This window comes from Phoenix dactylifera, chromosome 7 (assembly GCF_051530095.1).
Source record: "Phoenix dactylifera cultivar Ajwa chromosome 7, Ajwa_hap1_PhDact_Kaust_v1.1, whole genome shotgun sequence".
In the NCBI taxonomy this organism is placed as follows: Eukaryota; Viridiplantae; Streptophyta; class Magnoliopsida; order Arecales; family Arecaceae; genus Phoenix; species Phoenix dactylifera.
The window spans coordinates 30,637,395-30,654,713 of record NC_143196.1 but is presented as its reverse complement, the minus strand read 5'-3'; the positions used below and the strand labels follow the sequence as shown (position 1 = coordinate 30,654,713).

At 37.6% G+C, this 17,319-nt stretch overlaps 2 protein-coding genes, 1 non-coding gene and 1 pseudogene across 4 annotated transcripts; 2 read left to right on the top strand and 2 right to left on the bottom strand.

Annotated features, from left to right (window-relative positions):
• Nucleotides 1-93: 93 nt before the first annotated feature.
• Nucleotides 94-1,896, top strand: LOC113462464 (pentatricopeptide repeat-containing protein At1g59720, chloroplastic/mitochondrial pseudogene; annotated as a pseudogene). Its single transcript, XR_015967497.2, has one exon. The product of XR_015967497.2 is annotated as a pentatricopeptide repeat-containing protein At1g59720, chloroplastic/mitochondrial pseudogene (transcript).
• LOC103702807 (ER membrane protein, putative (DUF962)) lies at nucleotides 1,855-10,339 on the bottom strand. Its single transcript, XM_088701621.2, has 4 exons — nucleotides 9,768-10,339; nucleotides 2,422-2,484; nucleotides 2,245-2,316; nucleotides 1,855-2,175 (listed from the first exon to the last, which is right to left on the bottom strand). The coding sequence occupies exons 1-4, from the start codon at nucleotides 10,098-10,100 to the stop codon at nucleotides 2,062-2,064; spliced, it is 582 nt and encodes a 193-aa protein (XP_088557747.1). The 5' UTR covers nucleotides 10,101-10,339; the 3' UTR covers nucleotides 1,855-2,061.
• Nucleotides 10,340-15,306: 4,967 nt separating this feature from the next.
• LOC103702824 (photosynthetic NDH subunit of lumenal location 2, chloroplastic-like) lies at nucleotides 15,307-17,070 on the bottom strand. The gene is made up of 2 exons (XM_008785400.5): nucleotides 16,503-17,070; nucleotides 15,307-15,749 (listed from the first exon to the last, which is right to left on the bottom strand). Exons 1-2 carry the CDS (start codon nucleotides 16,983-16,985, stop codon nucleotides 15,651-15,653), a joined length of 582 nt encoding a protein of 193 aa, XP_008783622.4. The 5' UTR covers nucleotides 16,986-17,070; the 3' UTR covers nucleotides 15,307-15,650.
• TRNAI-AAU (transfer RNA isoleucine (anticodon AAU)) lies at nucleotides 15,840-15,913 on the top strand. The gene has a single exon. It is a non-coding gene; the product is annotated as a tRNA-Ile (tRNA).
• Nucleotides 17,071-17,319: the final 249 nt, after the last annotated feature.

Here is a 17,319-nt window from a genome sequence, read left to right as displayed (position 1 = left end):
TGGGCTATTCTAGAAAGTATCACTTTTTTATAGTCAAACAAATATGAAAGAACTGTTTTTTAAGCATCAGTTTTTCTAGGAAAAAATAAAAAATTTGAGAACCAAATGAGTTAAAAGAGTATTCTAATCCCCTGCTCACCTTTATTTATCTATGATAAGTTTCATTAGGTTGGTCTAGTACTTTGTGCATCATCTTAGCAACGTGTATTCAGACTCAAATATATGCGGGTCACAATTCCATGCTTCATAATCCAGTAGCTATGACTTTACCCAGCAACTGGAACAGACATATCTTTGGATCCTTCAGAAGGCTCTCAGTTGCTCCATTCCTACTGCGACAACGGACTCATCGTTGCTCCTTACCCTCTGATGACCCAACAAATACAAAAGAAGAGCTAGATGAGAGCTACCACTCAAAAGAGCAAAGCCTCATCTCCCTCTTCCAGTCGTGCTCCACCATGAGGGATCTCTCCCAGATACATTCCCAGATCATTCGAACCGGCTTCGACCAGCATGTGTTTGTTGTGGGCAGAGCCATCACATTCTGCTGCGTCTCGGAGAATGGATCCATGGACTACGCATTGGCCATCTTCGAACAGCTCCAATGGCCAGATGGATTCATCTGGAACACTATGATCAGAGGATTTGGGAGGACTAGCAGAGCAGAGGAAGCTTTCCTTTTCTTCCAGAGGATGCGACAGAAGGGGAAGGTGGCAGATAATTTCACCTTCTCGTTCCTGCTCAAAATTTGCGGGCAGCTGACTGCTGTCGAATTGGGCAGGCAAATTCACTGCTGTGTACTAAAGCATGGCCTGGATGCCCATGTCTACGTGGGCAACACCCTCATCCACATGTATGGCCTGTTTGAAGAGATGGACACCGCTCGCCGGGTATTCGAAGAAATGCCCAGTGTAGATGTAGTGTCATGGAACACTCTTATTGATGGCTATGTGAACCGCGGCCAATACAAGGAGGCTTTGAGGATGCTTGGGATAATGAAGAGAAGTGGTTTCCACCCAGACGAGGCCACCTTAGTTCTAGTTCTGTCGGCATGCTCGGAGCTGGGCGCATTGGATTTTGGCAGATGGGTTCATTCAAGCATCAGCGGTTCCATTCTTAATCGGAGTATCTCAGTTCTGAACTCTCTGATCGATATGTACGCCAAGTGTGGGGCAATTGATAGAGCTCTTCGAGTATTCGAGGATATGAAAGAGAGGAATATAGTTTCATGGAACTCGATGATACTAGGACTTGCAATGCATGGGCACGCAGATGAAGCGCTAGGGCTCTTTGATAGGATGCGAAAGACTGAAATCGAAGAGCCAAATGACATTACTTTCCTAGGAGTGCTCTGCGCCTGCAGCCATGGAGGTCTGGTAGAAGAAGGGCAAAGGTACTTCGATAGCATGAGGAGAGACTGTGGTATCACTCCCACTATAAAGCACTACGGATGCATGGTTGATCTTCTTGGGCGAGCAGGGCTTGTGAAGGAGGCTTATGAACTGATAAGGAGCATGCCGATGGAAGGCAATGCAGTGGTGTGGAGGACATTGTTAGGGGCATGCCGGGTTCATGGGGACATTGAATTGGGTGAACGAGTTCGAAAGCATCTGGATGAGTTGGAACCTGATCATAGCAGTGATTATGTTCTCCTGTCACACATGTATGCAGGTGCTGGCCGATGGAATGATGTGTTGAATGTCAGAGAATCAATGAAAGGAAGGGGAGTTCAGAAGCCAGAACCTGGGAACAGCTTGTCGACATGCTTTCGAGTATGACACTTCAAAGCCTTTTTTTTTTTTTTTTGTGCGCGCGTGTAATACATCCGCGAGCATTATTGTAATAATTGGAACATAGACAGAAGCATTTCAAGATGGTTTCATTGTTTTTTCACAATACATGATTTTTGTGATGTACAAACTGCGGTATGATACTCTTTAATTATAGATGCTATAACTGAGCACATATGGCATGGACACTAACAGCGTTGGTGTTAACAAGTAAACTGATGCAACCAGGGCCAAGGAGAAATGATGGGTAATGTGATTTAGATGCTATCCCTTACGAACTTTTCTTCTGCTTATTTGCCTGCCATTCTTTGCGAGCAGCCTCAATCTTTGCACTTACATTAGAATGGAAGCCAGGATATGGTTCGTACCCGAAAAAATTAAGTGCCTGGATACACAGAAAGTCAGGATACTCTTCATTTTAGATTCTTTTACATCACAGAATGCAGATGATTACCTCGAGCAAAACAAAGAATGGGGCCATCAAGAAAGCTTGAGAAAGATTGTCGAGAAGAGCTGGTGCGCGCTTCTGAGAGGACGGGAAAAAAGAAAAGGTTTCAGTTGCACCAGTCTATAGAACAAAGATACACATGGTTCTTATCAGAATGAAATGACCATAAAAGGCATACTTTACCTCAAACACTCCGTGGCCTATAAATTGCCAAGTCCAGCAAAACAACTGAGCAGCAAGAACGACCTGTATAGATGTTGCAGGAAAACTATCAGTGTCTACTTTTAAACATGAAACTGCACACAAGTGATATTTCTTAATTCCATTAACAAATCATCAAAATCTATTATGTTAAGGGCATAGAACAAGTTGAGCTCCCAGTCACCGTTTATTGCTCGCTAATCATAACACCACCCTTGGCATTCAAAATGCATTTTCAACATTCAGTTTTCAAGTGAGACTTTATGGAAATGCTTAAGGGCTGAAAATCTCTAGCATACTGCCATGAGAGGAGATTAAAGAAAAAGAGGTTAACAATGAGTATTTATGTTAGAATTGAAAAATTCTGGTCTTGCATAATGCAAAAGGATGCTTCAACTTTCAAAGTAATAGATATGCATGAACACTATAAAACAGAGTGTTTCATAATCAAATATATGGTAAGGGATGATGCATATACTGACAAGTATATATACTTCTTTCTTTTTTAAAAAGCCATGAACATAATACTTGGCATGAACCATTGAAGGTGAAGAAATGACTGTAAAGCTGGAACTGGAGCATAAATGTTTGTTTTCATGATGAGACAAACAAAAGAAGCATTAAAATTAAATGTGGGGTCCAGGATTTAGAAAGAAAGTATGTGAATGCAAATAGCCTAAAATATATCCTGGAGATAAATTGAACCTTCAAGCTTGATACAGACTGCATATGGGATTTATTTATTCACTCCTTGGAGGATTTCTCCTTATACTGCCAAGACTTTCCCTTCTTCTTCCAAAAGCTGAATGCCAACATTAGACTTAATATGGCAGGATCAGATTTGATGACCAAAAGATTGAAATACTAGTGCTCCATATCTGATATGCCACAACCTCTTTTATTTGGGTTTTGAATTTCTTGGTGAGAATACTAGTATGCCAATATCAATACTAACCCATGACTCTGAAAACAATTTTCCATTCTCAAGCTCTTTCATTTGGGTTTGCTATCATGCAGGGGAACTAGTAAAGTTGTTCACTGGGCTGAAGGAGGAAAACCACCATGGAGCATGCAAATATTTTCAATGAAAAAACATATATCACCAGAGGAAGCTGTTTCTTTTGACCACTCTCAAGGAAGCAAAGAGAATGACAGGTTCCTTCATGGGCTGGATAGTTCAGGCATGAAGGAAGAATCATGCTTTAGTTGCTTCAGGGTTTTCAATTCCCTCCTTTTCCTTGGCATTTTTGTTACAGCTTTTAGCAGTTGATGCAGCTCTCTAATTTTATGAGGTGAACTCATCACCAAAACAGGAAGTACCAGTAGAATAAGGACTGACTGATCACATATCTCCTTCAAATCAATATATCCATTGCAGTAAGAACATGCCAAGAGCACCTGAACTTGCATCAATCCTCTTACTTCAAAACATTCACCCTTCAATTATTAGCCCCCAGAAACCAGATCCTATTGTTGGTATCTTCTATAAACAGTGACATTTCTCAGAAAATTTTAGGTGTCAATTACATGAAATAATAATAAAATTTGTTTTATGTATTTTCTCAAAAGACATTTAACTTCAAAACCTTTTCTTTAAAGAATTCAAGTCACCCTTACATTTAATGCACTTCAAGAAGTATGCAAGAAGGTACTAAATAGAGGTATTTGTGTTTAAGTGTCTTATAGTGCATATTTTGGCGGATTAGTATATTCTTGGGTGCTCTTGGGTAGTCCTTTCCTGAAAAGAGCTATTGAATATAGGAGAAACAAAGATTTACTCCAACCATTCAAGAAGGCTATGTTAATCAGTAAAGTTGTTAGCAGAAAGACGGGTAGGACAAGGAGAGAATCAGAGTCATAGAGAGGAGGGGAAGAGGGGGCGAGAGGGGAAATAAGACGACCGAACTTGACATCAGACCTTTCTTTCATTTCAGAAAAAAAGCATACAAGTCTTTTTCTTGACCCTCTTTATAAACTCACAAAATTGACCCACAAGTTGATAAATTTTAGTCTTTTTGGAGCTCTTTATAAAGAAAAAACAAATCCCTAATAAAATTTTAAAAAGAAACAGCTGTTTGACCCCTAACAATCCATGGGTACTGAAGCATCACTATTCATGCTAATGTGAATATTTACCACCTCTTACCTAAATATACTCCTTCTAGACCTCCTAAAATTATGGATTCAAAGATCTTATGATATGATCTTGGTTGTCATTATTGGAAATAGAAGAACTTTAAATCATCAAAATCCAGGCGGTTGCATGTGATGCAATTCACTCCCGCATCATTCGCTTCCACTACGTGAATATCATCCAAAAGATCTTTTTTTTTCTTCCAAAAGCTTTATCCTCTTTTAAGTCCTCTATGATTTGATAATGGAGACCCACATAAAGTTCTCTTGAAATCAAATTGTTTTTTGATTGTTTTAATGTCCATTGTTTTACAAGCAACAAGGTGTGGATCATCCGTTTGATGACAAGCTTTGAGGAATCGAGCAAATTAGTAAGGAATGGATCTTCATGTGACTTGATCTTGATCATTGATTTTAGATTAGCAACTTGATCTTGCCACATATGCTCCTTGCATTGATCTTCATTATTTTGATCCTTTGTCTCTGATAGATCCAATAGATCATCAACTAACGGATTCTCATTTAACAAAACTTTGATGGTGGTGCAATAGATCATCAACTAACGGATTCTCAATTAACAAAACTTTGATGGTGGTGCTGTTGCATAATGAATCCTTGACCATAGACTCTTCACATGATAAAGCACCAATTGTAAGCTCTTCATGCATAAGTTCTCTGGCTTCTTCATCTAAGATTCTTGATTTGTAGTTCGGCCTTGGACAGTTTTTACACGCCTAAAGCCACTGTAATTGCTTGCATTGCAGCCTACATGGACATCACATCATTCTTGATAGAGGCCCACTATGTAGCAAAAGATCTTCTTCCCATATTTGACATGCTCATGAAGGTAACCAATTCTAAAATTCAAGTTCTCATTCACGACTATGATAAAAGGTAAAGAAATAAGAAATAAATAGACAGAAGTTCAAGCAATAAGGAAGAGAAGGTAGGATCTTTGGCTTCGATACCAAATTGATGTAGGACAAGAAGAGAATGAGGGTTATAGAGATGAGGGGAAGAGGGACAGAGAAGAAATCAGACACTCGAACTTGGCTTCAAACCTTCAATTCATTTCAAAAAGAAAGATAGAAAGAAAGTATACAAGTTTTTTTCTAGACCCTCTTTATAAACTCACAAACTTGACCCAAAAGCTAATGAATTTTGATCCTTTTGAGACTCTTTACAAAGATGGAAACAAATCCCTAATAAAATTTCCCAAACAAACAACTTGTTGATCCTTAAGTGTTGTAGCACCACTATCTGCAGTACAGTGTCATTAACAGCAACTGACCCCTTAACTTATCTAAATAGACCCCTTCCGACCCTCATAAAATTATGAACTTAAAGATCTTATTGTACGACCGTGGTTGGCTATTATTGACCTCAACAAATCCTAATGTTTTCTATCTAAAGCCTACAATTAAAGAACTATAAATCAGCAAAAATTCAAGCTATTGAATGTGATGCAGTCCAGTCCTGCATCAATAGGCATACTTTGGTGTTTGAAAATGGCATGCGGTTTCAAATAAATGGTATGACATAAATCTAACATACGAAGGCTCGCTTTGTAATATATGTTGCTCTGAGACAAAAAAATAGAAGAGATTACCTTATCGGCAGTGTAGTTCAACTTTGAAGAATCAGTTACAGGCATAAATAAATGATCCATGCTACAATAAAGATTAAAATAGCTCAAGCTTGATAATAAGTGTATAGTGATCCCTGCAATTATGAATGTTCCAAAAGGAAGAATAACTTCGATGATTATGACAGATGATATCCAATATACCAAAGCCTAAAGTTATCAAATGAATACAAGGTATTAAATTACTTGAGGTATGGTATGAGCCTTAGAGGTGCCAAGGGAGCCTTTCATATAGAATCGATACCACACAGATTTCGATAGTAGGGGTAGAACCAAGCTAGATTGAAGTACACATGTAACAAAGACATATGTTAGTGGCACAGGAAATGTGCAAAGTTATCTTTCCTTCAACCTAGTCATTTATTCTAAGCTGATTTGCAGACTAACTCATGCCAAGACATCTTAAAGTAAAAAAGTGAGCAATTATCCTAAGCAGAAAACAATTCGACCATATCCAGAAAGCAGTTATGTCAATTTTCCAGAAAAAAAAATGCTTGTTTTGCTTGACAAGGACCTAGGTTTTTATCCACCTACTAGCAGTCAAAACCAATTATAGCACAAAAAACCAAAGTGATCCAAGTATCCATCAATGCTTTCTTCATAGTTCAAATGGTTGCAGTAATGCTATCCTCCTCTTCATCTTGATGATATCATTAAATTGTTCAATTAGAAGAAGGAAGAGATTTAGATTTCCTTCTCCATGGTCCCTCAACTGCCAAGGACTGATTGCATAAAGTAACTAATTAATCCTAAAATTAACCAACAGACAAGCATGGATCCCTACTTGAACTGCAACCTCAGAAAAGCTTTCCTAATTTTTTACCAGCCACACTGCTGCTACATCACTGCTTCTTATAGACAAATTAGAATCACTCATAAGCAATCAGGCTAGCATGCGAGCGCCTCATGAGTTACTCACATATGGGCAAAGATGGTTTAGTCAAGAAACTTTTTCTTGGTTTTCATGTAGATTTTGATAGAGTAAACATATCTGTTAAGCAATAAATCTTGCACATTTTTGATAATTTTATCAAATAACTTATCAAAAACTATTTGAACCATCGGTAGAAGCAGGCATGGAACTATCTGGCATGAGATGCATCACTCATTAAGATGATTTTCCACTTAATAAGTACTACAATAAATAGTACCTTATATTCGTTTCATTCAGATTGTGGTTATGCTTGAACAATGAAAAGGGTATATTTGGATGCCTTTTCACCAACTTGAAGAATATTTAGCAAATAAAAGGTCTATACTGCTCCAGAATAGTGTCAGTACAAGGTTAGGAAAGAACCAACAAACAAGAGCGCACTTCAGGCACAAAGATTATGCGAGCGAGTTCCCTTTAGCATTACACTTCCAAACTTTGTCCAAGTAGCTTTCAAGTGGAATGCCATGACAATAAGTTGCCTTGAAACAAGAAGGGCAATTGTTGTTTAACATTCTTACCTCTGACAATGTGCATTGGAGACTAAAGCTAGCAGCATGGTTCGCCGTGCCGGCCCGAACCGGACAGTACGAGATATACCATATTAGTCTGGTACCAGTACACAGTACTGAAAGCGTATCAGCACTCGATATGCCAAAAACACTCCATACCGTACCGTACCAATATAGTACTAGTGTGGCACCAGTACAGGATCCGGTACCAAGACGACGAACCTTGGCTAGCAGTTCTAACAAATCTTTAAAATTTTTAAATATTTAGTTCTCTTTTTCACTAGAAAGGAGAGGATGCTAGGATATTAGGAAAATACGGAGAGTTCTCTATGAAGTACTTCACAGTTCACAGATTCTAACTATAAAAGGTGTTATACAGTCTCTGGGTTATGACAATGTTTAGCATACATGTTCCCTTGAAGGGTAAGGCAGAGATTTAGATGAGAGCTCTGAATAAGACCTATTGAAAAGATGGATCGAATGTGTCAATTTGGAAAAGGCAGAGATTTAATCAGTCACCAATCCAGATTAATATTTCAAGGGCATCAATCTATTAGATCCATTAGAAATTCCATAATCAATGAGGGCTTAAAAAAATAATTGACTAAAAATGTAAACATTGATTCCACATGCAGTTTTCTAGCCATTATGGACTAAGAGAAACATAATAAAATATTAATGGAAAAAACAGCACTATTGGGATCACCACAGTGGTATGACAACCTCCATCTGGAACATGGGTCTAGCATAGGTGTACAGTACCATGATGGAAATCAGAGTTTGCAGCATCTTCCAAAACCAATGACAGGCTGATCTGCAGATGTAAATATGCTGATTGATTTTCTGATTATCCTAGCTTGGGATGGATTCTTTAATTGACAATTAGCTGGCTTTGCTAGTTATGATCCCTTGATATATGAAGAAAAATTTTCCTTCTTTTCCCCCTATTTTCTGAAGGTTCAGGTGACTCAGGTCTTTGACTCCAATTCATTCATGTTTTTTATGTTTAGACTGTTGGTGATAACTGCTGAAACTACCGGCCTTCTCAAAATGTATGAAATTCCATTACTCAGGTCACCCTATTAGTATTCTATATTTTTGATGTTGCTAATAGTTGTTATATTTCAATTGAATGTGATGTTCATTAAATGGATTTCATATAAATGAAATTGTGCCTTTTCCCCTGACATAGGTTAGAAGTATTTTAGGTTTAATGGTGGGGAGACAAAAGAGATGAGCTAATGCAGTTAAAATTCTCGAGCAATCTGTCATTGCTTTCTCCATCAAGAGATCAATGAGTAAATAATTTACAGCAATAATCCAGTCATAACAACAGAACAAGTCCAACGGGTGAAACAGTTGTTTTTAAAATAGCACTATGTTAACTTATTGTCCAGGTCTTAATATATCTTATGTTTTAAGTTTCTTATTATGTCATTACACTTAAAAAGAAAAAAAAACAGACACATGTTTGGTGTGTGTGTGAGAGAGAAAGAATTCAGCACAAAGAAAATTAAAGAAATGTTGAACACATGGTTAGGTTCCCTAGAAACAAAAAGATGCAAAAGATTACAATTGGGACTGATCTCTTGCATCCTAATCCGGAATCTCAATGATCACAGGAAGACAAAAGAATATACCTGCTAACCCAGTATGAGTCCCAATCAAGGGTTTGAGAGGAGGAGAACGCATTCAGCTACCCAAACTAATTATAAAGATAAAAAAAAGGAGCACAATAATTTGTTGATACATCAGAACATCCCTGCACTAGAACACATTTACAATGCACTAAATTGAGACCAAAAGGACAATCACAATACTGCACAATTTTAGCATGATCCTCAGTTCACAAGCATGCAATAACACCTAATCATGCTAAAATCGACACGAATCCGCTTCCTAACAGCGCCAAAAGTATACCGAAAACCTAAATTTTGCACCCGCTCTTCGCATCAAATAAGGTTAAGGACAAACAATACAAAAACGAAAGACGAATCCAATTAACACCATGCGAAATCATACCCAAGTCAATCAGCGAAACAAGATCTCCAAATCCGATCGATCGCATAAAATCATGAAGAAATAAAGAATGGAAAAGTCGACGGACCTTCCAAGCGAGGGAGAAGCCGAGGCGGGCGGCGAGGGAGCTGCTGCCGAGCCAGCAGAGGAAGCAGAGGGCGGCAGCCAGGGAGCCGGCTTTGGGTTCCATGAGGACGTAGAAGAGAGCATAGATGAGGGCGAAGACGAAGGCGAAGTCCAAGGCAAGGCCGCCATCGGCAAAGGGGAGGTGAAGGAGAGGGGGAGCAAAGTGGAAGAGCACGAGAGACGTAAAGAAGATGGGCCAGACGAAGAGCATGTGGATGAAGACGTTCACCGGGTTGCTGTGGTACGCCCCGTAGAAGGCGAAGTGCTTCTCCAGATCAAACAATCCCTTCCCCATAATAGATGATGATGAGATCGATACGAGAGAGAGAGAGAGAGAGAGGGTTGAATGGGTGTTTCTTGTCGTTGAATAGAAGAGAGAGGGGGGTTTTTATAAGAGGGGAGGGAAGGTGACGGCCGCCGAAGGGGAAAGAGGAGAGGGGTTTCTTTGTTTCAAACTGTTGACCGGAAACGAATACTTCTGAACTCACTCCATGCAATTGGATCGGAGTTCTCAGTCTGTGAGGGGAGGTTCTTGATTTTACTGATTTTCTATTATTATTATTTATACATATATCATTTTTGGCCATGGTCATGGTGACGGTGATGCCTCAACCCACACGTTAAGTTGTCCATCCTTGCTCCTCACGTTAGAATGTCCCATTCAAAATTAAAGAAATATTTATATATATAAGGATTAGTTGCATACTTACCACATATTTGGATGTTTATATTGTATTGTCTGCAAATTAAAAAAAAAAATATTTATGTCAAACATAATTATTGTAAAGAAAGCTATAGTTATAAGCTATTTCTGACATTAAGTTCTTGAATTATCCCGAGTGTAGAGTTATTCAAGTGGCTATGGAACTATTTCAAATTAGAAGTAAGAATAATTTTTCTCCTAGATTAACTATTCCAGCATAGATATAATATTTTTCGTGAAAATTAGACATAATTATTTATATTTTGCACTTCCTAATACCAAACCAAATAAGTTAAAACTTCAAAACATAAACTTGTTTCAAGTATATCAACTTAAACTTGGGAGGAATTGCATGTGTACCTTTATTTATAGAAATATTTATGCTACACCTTTTCCAAGTTTATTTTTAGTTTAAAAATGTTAGAAAATAAAATGCATGATTGTAAACGAAAAATGTCTTGTAATTTTTTTTTCAAATTTACAAAAACTTATTTTCATTCTTATAATTTTATACAATTGGCAATCATACAAAAGGATGTGATGATAATTTTATTTAATTAGATTAAGCTATCACTGTATCATAAAGTTTCTTGATATTTTCCATGTTCTTTGTGGAAAGAAGTCGCAAGATTTCCACTTTTGTCATTTTGCACATCTGCCTCCAGTTTAAAAGTTGGGTCCTAGGTAAGTACTCTCGTTTGACGAGGAGAGAGAACTATGATGGTCCCTTTAATGTGGTATTAGTTTCTGGACCTCGTTTTCGGAATCAGTGGAAAGTGGAAACCAATGGCCGTGGAATAGATAAATAAATAGGAAGAATTGAACCCCATCGTCGCTGTCTTAAGCTCCCATTACTTAGCTGAAATGGAAGTTGGAACGAGTCATGTGAGCTTCCGGAGACTTTGATCCTTATTTTGTATTGTTAGTTGAGCGTCCGTGGCGCTAAAATTCTCGCACGCTTTTAGGCCGGACAGAAACAAGTAATAGTCAAATTTATTGAAGTCTAGAACATTTCATTCGTTATCTCAGTGATACGAGATTTTTGTTTACGAGCTCTTGGCTATGTGCTTATCTCGTTAATAAAATGCTTTTATATTATCTCATTAATATGTCCCATATACTATTACAATATGAATCCTAAAGGGCTATAATACGATCCCTGTCGGGTGAGCCTCAACCTGGGTTCCATTTTATTTCTTTAACTCCAAAAATAAAAGCCATGGCTCTACCGTATTGAGTTGTGTTATGGCATATATTCGTCAGCCTAACCTCGGCACAAACCAACTTACTAGTTTTAGCAGCTAACTTAGTCGGCCACAGCAATCAATCGAATTTAACCATTGTACCAATTAGAGCGAGCTAGGCAACTAGCAGTAATAAGCCATGTGGCTCCAATTTAAGTGTATTTTAAGCAATTAATTGCTATTAAAGACACGATCACAATCTCACCAATTGACGGGTGGTTATCGCTCATGCCTAAGCAAATCGACCTTAGTGGATTATGAGTCAACCCTAAACAACCTCGAGTCGACCCCAAACATAGATGAATCGCCCCCATAGTAACCACATGCAAAAGGCAGTATAGAAAAAAGAGCATTTTTTCAAGGCGCCCTCTGAGGAAGAAGAGTCGACTCATTTGCGTCTGACAACAATAACGACTAGTTTTTTGCAAAAATAAAATGGCCATATTCATTTTTAACAGCTATTTCAACCTCTTCAACGGCTAGAAACGGCTCTCCAACAACTTTTCAAGCTATACAAGCTTCCAAATTGAGCTAGAGATTAAGTGGATGAGGTAAAAGAAAAGAAATATAAGTCAATCACCACTTCTAGAACTTGAACTTGAGGATCAATTTGAGAAGTGACCATTCAAAGCCTCCATCTACTTCAGAGAGCTTCTAAATATCTATAGAGAAAACTTTAACTTTCAATCATTAAGTTCTACCACAAGATCAAGAGCGAGCGAAAAAGAAAAATGGGAAAGTATCAAAATCTATTTACTTCAAGATCCAAACATTCAGTGCAATCAAACTCAAGCTTCAACGACAAAAATCCAACCTTTGTAGAGGTTATATTGTATTTATTTTCTATCTTTCTTTTGTGCACGAGATTAAAAAATCTCATGTGGAGTTTTGGGTGTGGCTGACACTGCAAAAAATCAACAAGCTTGTAAGATTTGTCTGTACCTATGAAACAGTTAGGTTGCAGTCGATTGTCCTAAAAAAACGACTAAATTTTGCTGAGCTTGAAAATAAGCAAAGAGTTCCTAAGTATTGGAACTCGAGGTTGGTTTAGATGTACTAGCAAAAACAGCTTGATTTGTATGACTGCCAAAAAAATCAACTAAATTTAGTTGTGAGTCCTAAAAATATTTGTGTTGTAATCTTGTTCATAGATTATAATAAAATTTTTATGGAGAAAGCTTTAGGGAGTAGACGTAGAAATTGAGTTTGACTCCAAACCACCATAAAATATTTGTGTTTGAGTTGTTTATGCTTGTTCTTATCTTGTATATTTATTTATTACTTATTTTGTTATGCATTTTAAAGTTTAAATTAGTTTTATTTAATTATTGTTTAAGTTTGTAAAAAAATTTGTAAACCTAATTCACCTCTCTATTGAGTTGTCATCTTAGGCAACAATATAAGAGATAGCAGAGGGACCTCCAAGTATGTTTGTCTAAGCTCTCACACTCTAGCGCACTCTGCAACTCTCTCATTTTTTTTTTTTGTTCCTTTGGAATTCAGCTGACTTGAGCATCAATGGATCTTTCGTTAAACAAACTTCGGCAAATAGACTTCTCTTCCTATTTTTAGGCCAGACGAGTTACGTTAGACAAGCTTCTTCAGCTACGTTCAATCATTATCAGCACTCTTCACCCTAATTCTTCATCCCAGAGCCCAATCAACCGACTTCAACCTTTTACTTTAGATTTTGTCTGACCCCAGCGGTTCACTTCGAATTGTGGCGGCAACAAGTTGCACTCTTTTTTATTTTTCAAAATTTGATTAGGTTCCCCGAGTCCATCAAGTGCGTCCCAGGTGACAAACTCTAATTTAAAATTTAATCTTAAAAGAATATTCTCTTGCTTTTTGATAAAAAGAATATTCTCTTTTTATCTAGAAAGGCGGGGCCAAGGAATGATTAGCGCCAGCTGGCTTCCCTTGCAGCATTTAATCATGGATCCAAATGACCTAACTCATTAAGTTGCTGCTTGAGAAGGAAATTTTACAGACCTATGCCAAAATTTAATAACCTTAGATCTGCACACGCATGTAATGTGTAATAGTGAACCCCACCATCATGCAATCAAGGTCCTAGTAGCAAGTAGCCCACCATATGGTGTGCTTTATGGGTACGATTTGGGTATGATGCCTGATGGAAACATAGTGTTAGAGTTTATAGCTTATAAAAAAAATTTAATTTTAAAAAATCAAAATCAATCTTATCCCTATGCATTAAGTAATTCAAAGTTTTTAAAATTGTTTCTTTTTTAGTTCCCCATCGGATACGTGGAACTGTGGAAGCAAGCTTCTTACTTAAATTCGTTTTCTTTTCCAAAAAGCCCAAATCAGGCCTTATAAGATTGGGTTGGTGGCCCGTGCGCATGACTCAACTCGGCCCAGCGGCCGTGCCATGCGCAAAACAGGGCGGGTCGCATATGTTTTGGATCACTTAATCCATAATCCACTCTCACTCACATCACTACATAATTCTTTTTTTTTTTTTTTCTGGACATCCGAAAGAGTCAGTCAAGTCGAGCCTCCTCAACAATCATGCTCATTAAAGATGGATCAAGCTGACTCGGATTGTGGTACTTTGGAGACGAGATCACCACAGACCCGCACGTAAGGGATGAATTACGTTCTCAGGGAGCGTGCCTCACAAGCGTTGATCCAGGCAAGCTTTCTACTAATTGATTTTGGATAAAAATTTGTAGATATTAAGTTTTAAATTTTGATTTATTATTTTATATTCTAAATAGTAATTTCTAGATGCATCATACTTTGATTTCCAACATAAAGTTCCTTCGGGAGCATACCTGCTCCGAACCACACCCATGATTCACACATCATGAAGCTGCTAAAACCGGTCACAATGTATGTTTGGATCTATAACTTGGGCACGAATATTGCTTTAGATCTCTATATTTTTCTTGTGTGTGTGTGTGTGTGGGTTTTAAGGTCATAAGGAACCATCTACTGCTAAACCACACAAATCCTGAAGCTTTTTTTTTTTTTTTTTGTGATCGGAGAAGCTTTTGTCTCTCTTTGTTAATGGATGTGTTCGAATAGATGATTGTGTTATAGATGCAATAACAGGAAACTACATCAGCTCTTTAATTGGGAAATATCTAATAGCAACAGATAGCCAAAAAAGATGAACATAGACACAAATACTGTTAGCATAATTTTAGAGATCACATAACAACCTGTATTACTTATAATATTTTTCTTTATTAACGTGATTTTGTATCAATTTTTATTATTTTTCTTTGTTAGCAAGATCTTATTAAAATGATTTTAAGGATCATATAATAACTTGCATCAATTAGTTATATTTTTCATTGTTAGTGTGATCCTATATCAGCCTATATTATTTTCTTTACATAGAGTCAAGTATATATAACTCACACTAAATAGATTGAAATTGAGAAATAAAATTACTTTTCTCTCTCTCTCTTTTTCTCTTGTTTTCTTCTTCTTCTGCAAATATTTTAATAGATACCATCCTTCTTGAAAATCATCTCAAGTTACAATTTATATATCTGGCATTTATCACGTTGACAATGCGATGATTTACAATTTAGATAATTTGGCATTTATTTTTTGATGCTATTCAAATAATACAAGAGATTTCCCACTTGATCTTAGACGAAACATTTTTTGATGGATCGCTAGGATAATGTAGCTGTCTATTGCACTAGGATGATGTAGCATTTTTTCTTCTCAGAGATTTCCCTGATGCGCACCTGAAGCAGCAATTCAATGCTGCAAACTCCACCCCCAGCTCCATCAATAATTTCTTGCATCGAACTGGCTCTTTTGCTGCAGATTTGTTTTGCTTGACCATCCATTGCTGGCCAATACAAAGTTTAGCTCAAACAACATATCCAACCTTGGCACATAGGGTCTCCCATGGTCAAGCCAGCATTGCTATCAGTTCATCCAATGAGTTAAGTGTCTTCTCGTAGTAGAGGTAGGATTCATATACCTTGGGAGACCTTACATAACGATCTAGCTGTAGAAAGAGCAATAAATGGAAGTAGTAAGAAGATTTTTTTTTTTTCTGATTGTAAGAAGAAATGAATATGAACAGCTATCTAGATCTGGCCTATTAGCTCAGTTGGTTAGAGCGTCGTGCTAATAACGCGAAGGTCGCAGGTTCGAGACCTGCATGGGCCATTTTATTAAAAAAATATTTTTTATTTTCTTTCTTTTATTTATAATATATTTTTCTACTTTGTTCTTTTTCCAAAATTTTTTTTACTGTTTTCATTGTAAATTACCTAAGAAATATATTTTAAATTAATGAACTAAATTCTACATTTTTTAATTTATTTTTTTTGTTCTTTTCTGACGTATTAAAATTTTCGTTTTAAATCTAAGAAAATATATTTTAAATTTATGAATTCCTTTTATGTTTTCATTTTAAACTAAATATTTTTCAATATGTTTTGAATTTTAATTTTATTTAGTCTAAAAATATATTTTACATTTTTAATATATATTTTACTCATATTTCCAAATTTTCTAAAAAGAATAATTGTATTTTTCCTCCGTTTTTCAACTTTTTTCCAAAATATTTTTTATTTTAAGCCTAACAAAATATGCTATTAAATTATAAATTCATATCTCTATTTTCTTACTAAACCTAGTAAATGTGCTCTTAATTTATAAGTTCATTTTCTGTTTTCCTTTTAAACGAAATATTTTTCCAATAATATTAAATTCTATTATCCAGAAAAAAATAAATTTTAGTTTCGTCACCAACCTCGGCCATGTTCTCGACGAGTTCGTTGGCGATCTTGACGTAGGACTTACGGCGGGCCTCGGGGACGGTGGCGACGGCGTTCTTGAGGTCGGCGTCGAGGTAGGCCTGCTTGAGCCGGATGTAGTACAACACGAACCGCCACGACATGGTGTCCAGCATGTGCCTAATCTCCCGGAGCCCCTCCGCCGTTTGCCGGATCCTCGCCGCCGCCTCCTCTGGCGTCAGCCCCGGCTGGAAGTACTTCTCCTTGATGAACGAATGCGTGCCCCAGCTCTGCGCCTGCGCCGGCGGTGGCGGCCGCCACAACCCCGGCATCGCGGAGCCAGCCAGGGCTGCAAACAGCAAAGCCCACCGCCGTGTCGTCATCCCTGGCATCTCCTCCGGTGCATGGACTGCTTGCTGTAGCCGGCGATGGTGGTCGTCACTCCGGGACATGGTGATGTTGGCATGGCATAGGATCATATTCTTGGCGAAGCTGCCCATCGAAGGAGGAAGAAGGTGTTAATTTTATTGGGGTGAATCGAGTTCAGACTAATGATTCTATGGAAGATGATACGGCAGCTGGTGGTGGGAATTATTAAGCTGCTTGCTTCTGCCACGTGTCATATATTTATCCCCTTCTTTTATATATATTTGAGAGGAAATGGAAATCGGAGGAGAGTAGGCTAAGAATTGGATAAGGTCTAAGGAACTAGTGACCTGACGTGTGACCAGGATCAACCAACTCAAGGACTTGGTGGTGCATTTTAGAGGCAGCCTCCTATGATATTGGTGGGATCGTCATGGAAATTTTAGAATGCAAAAATTATGTTGCATA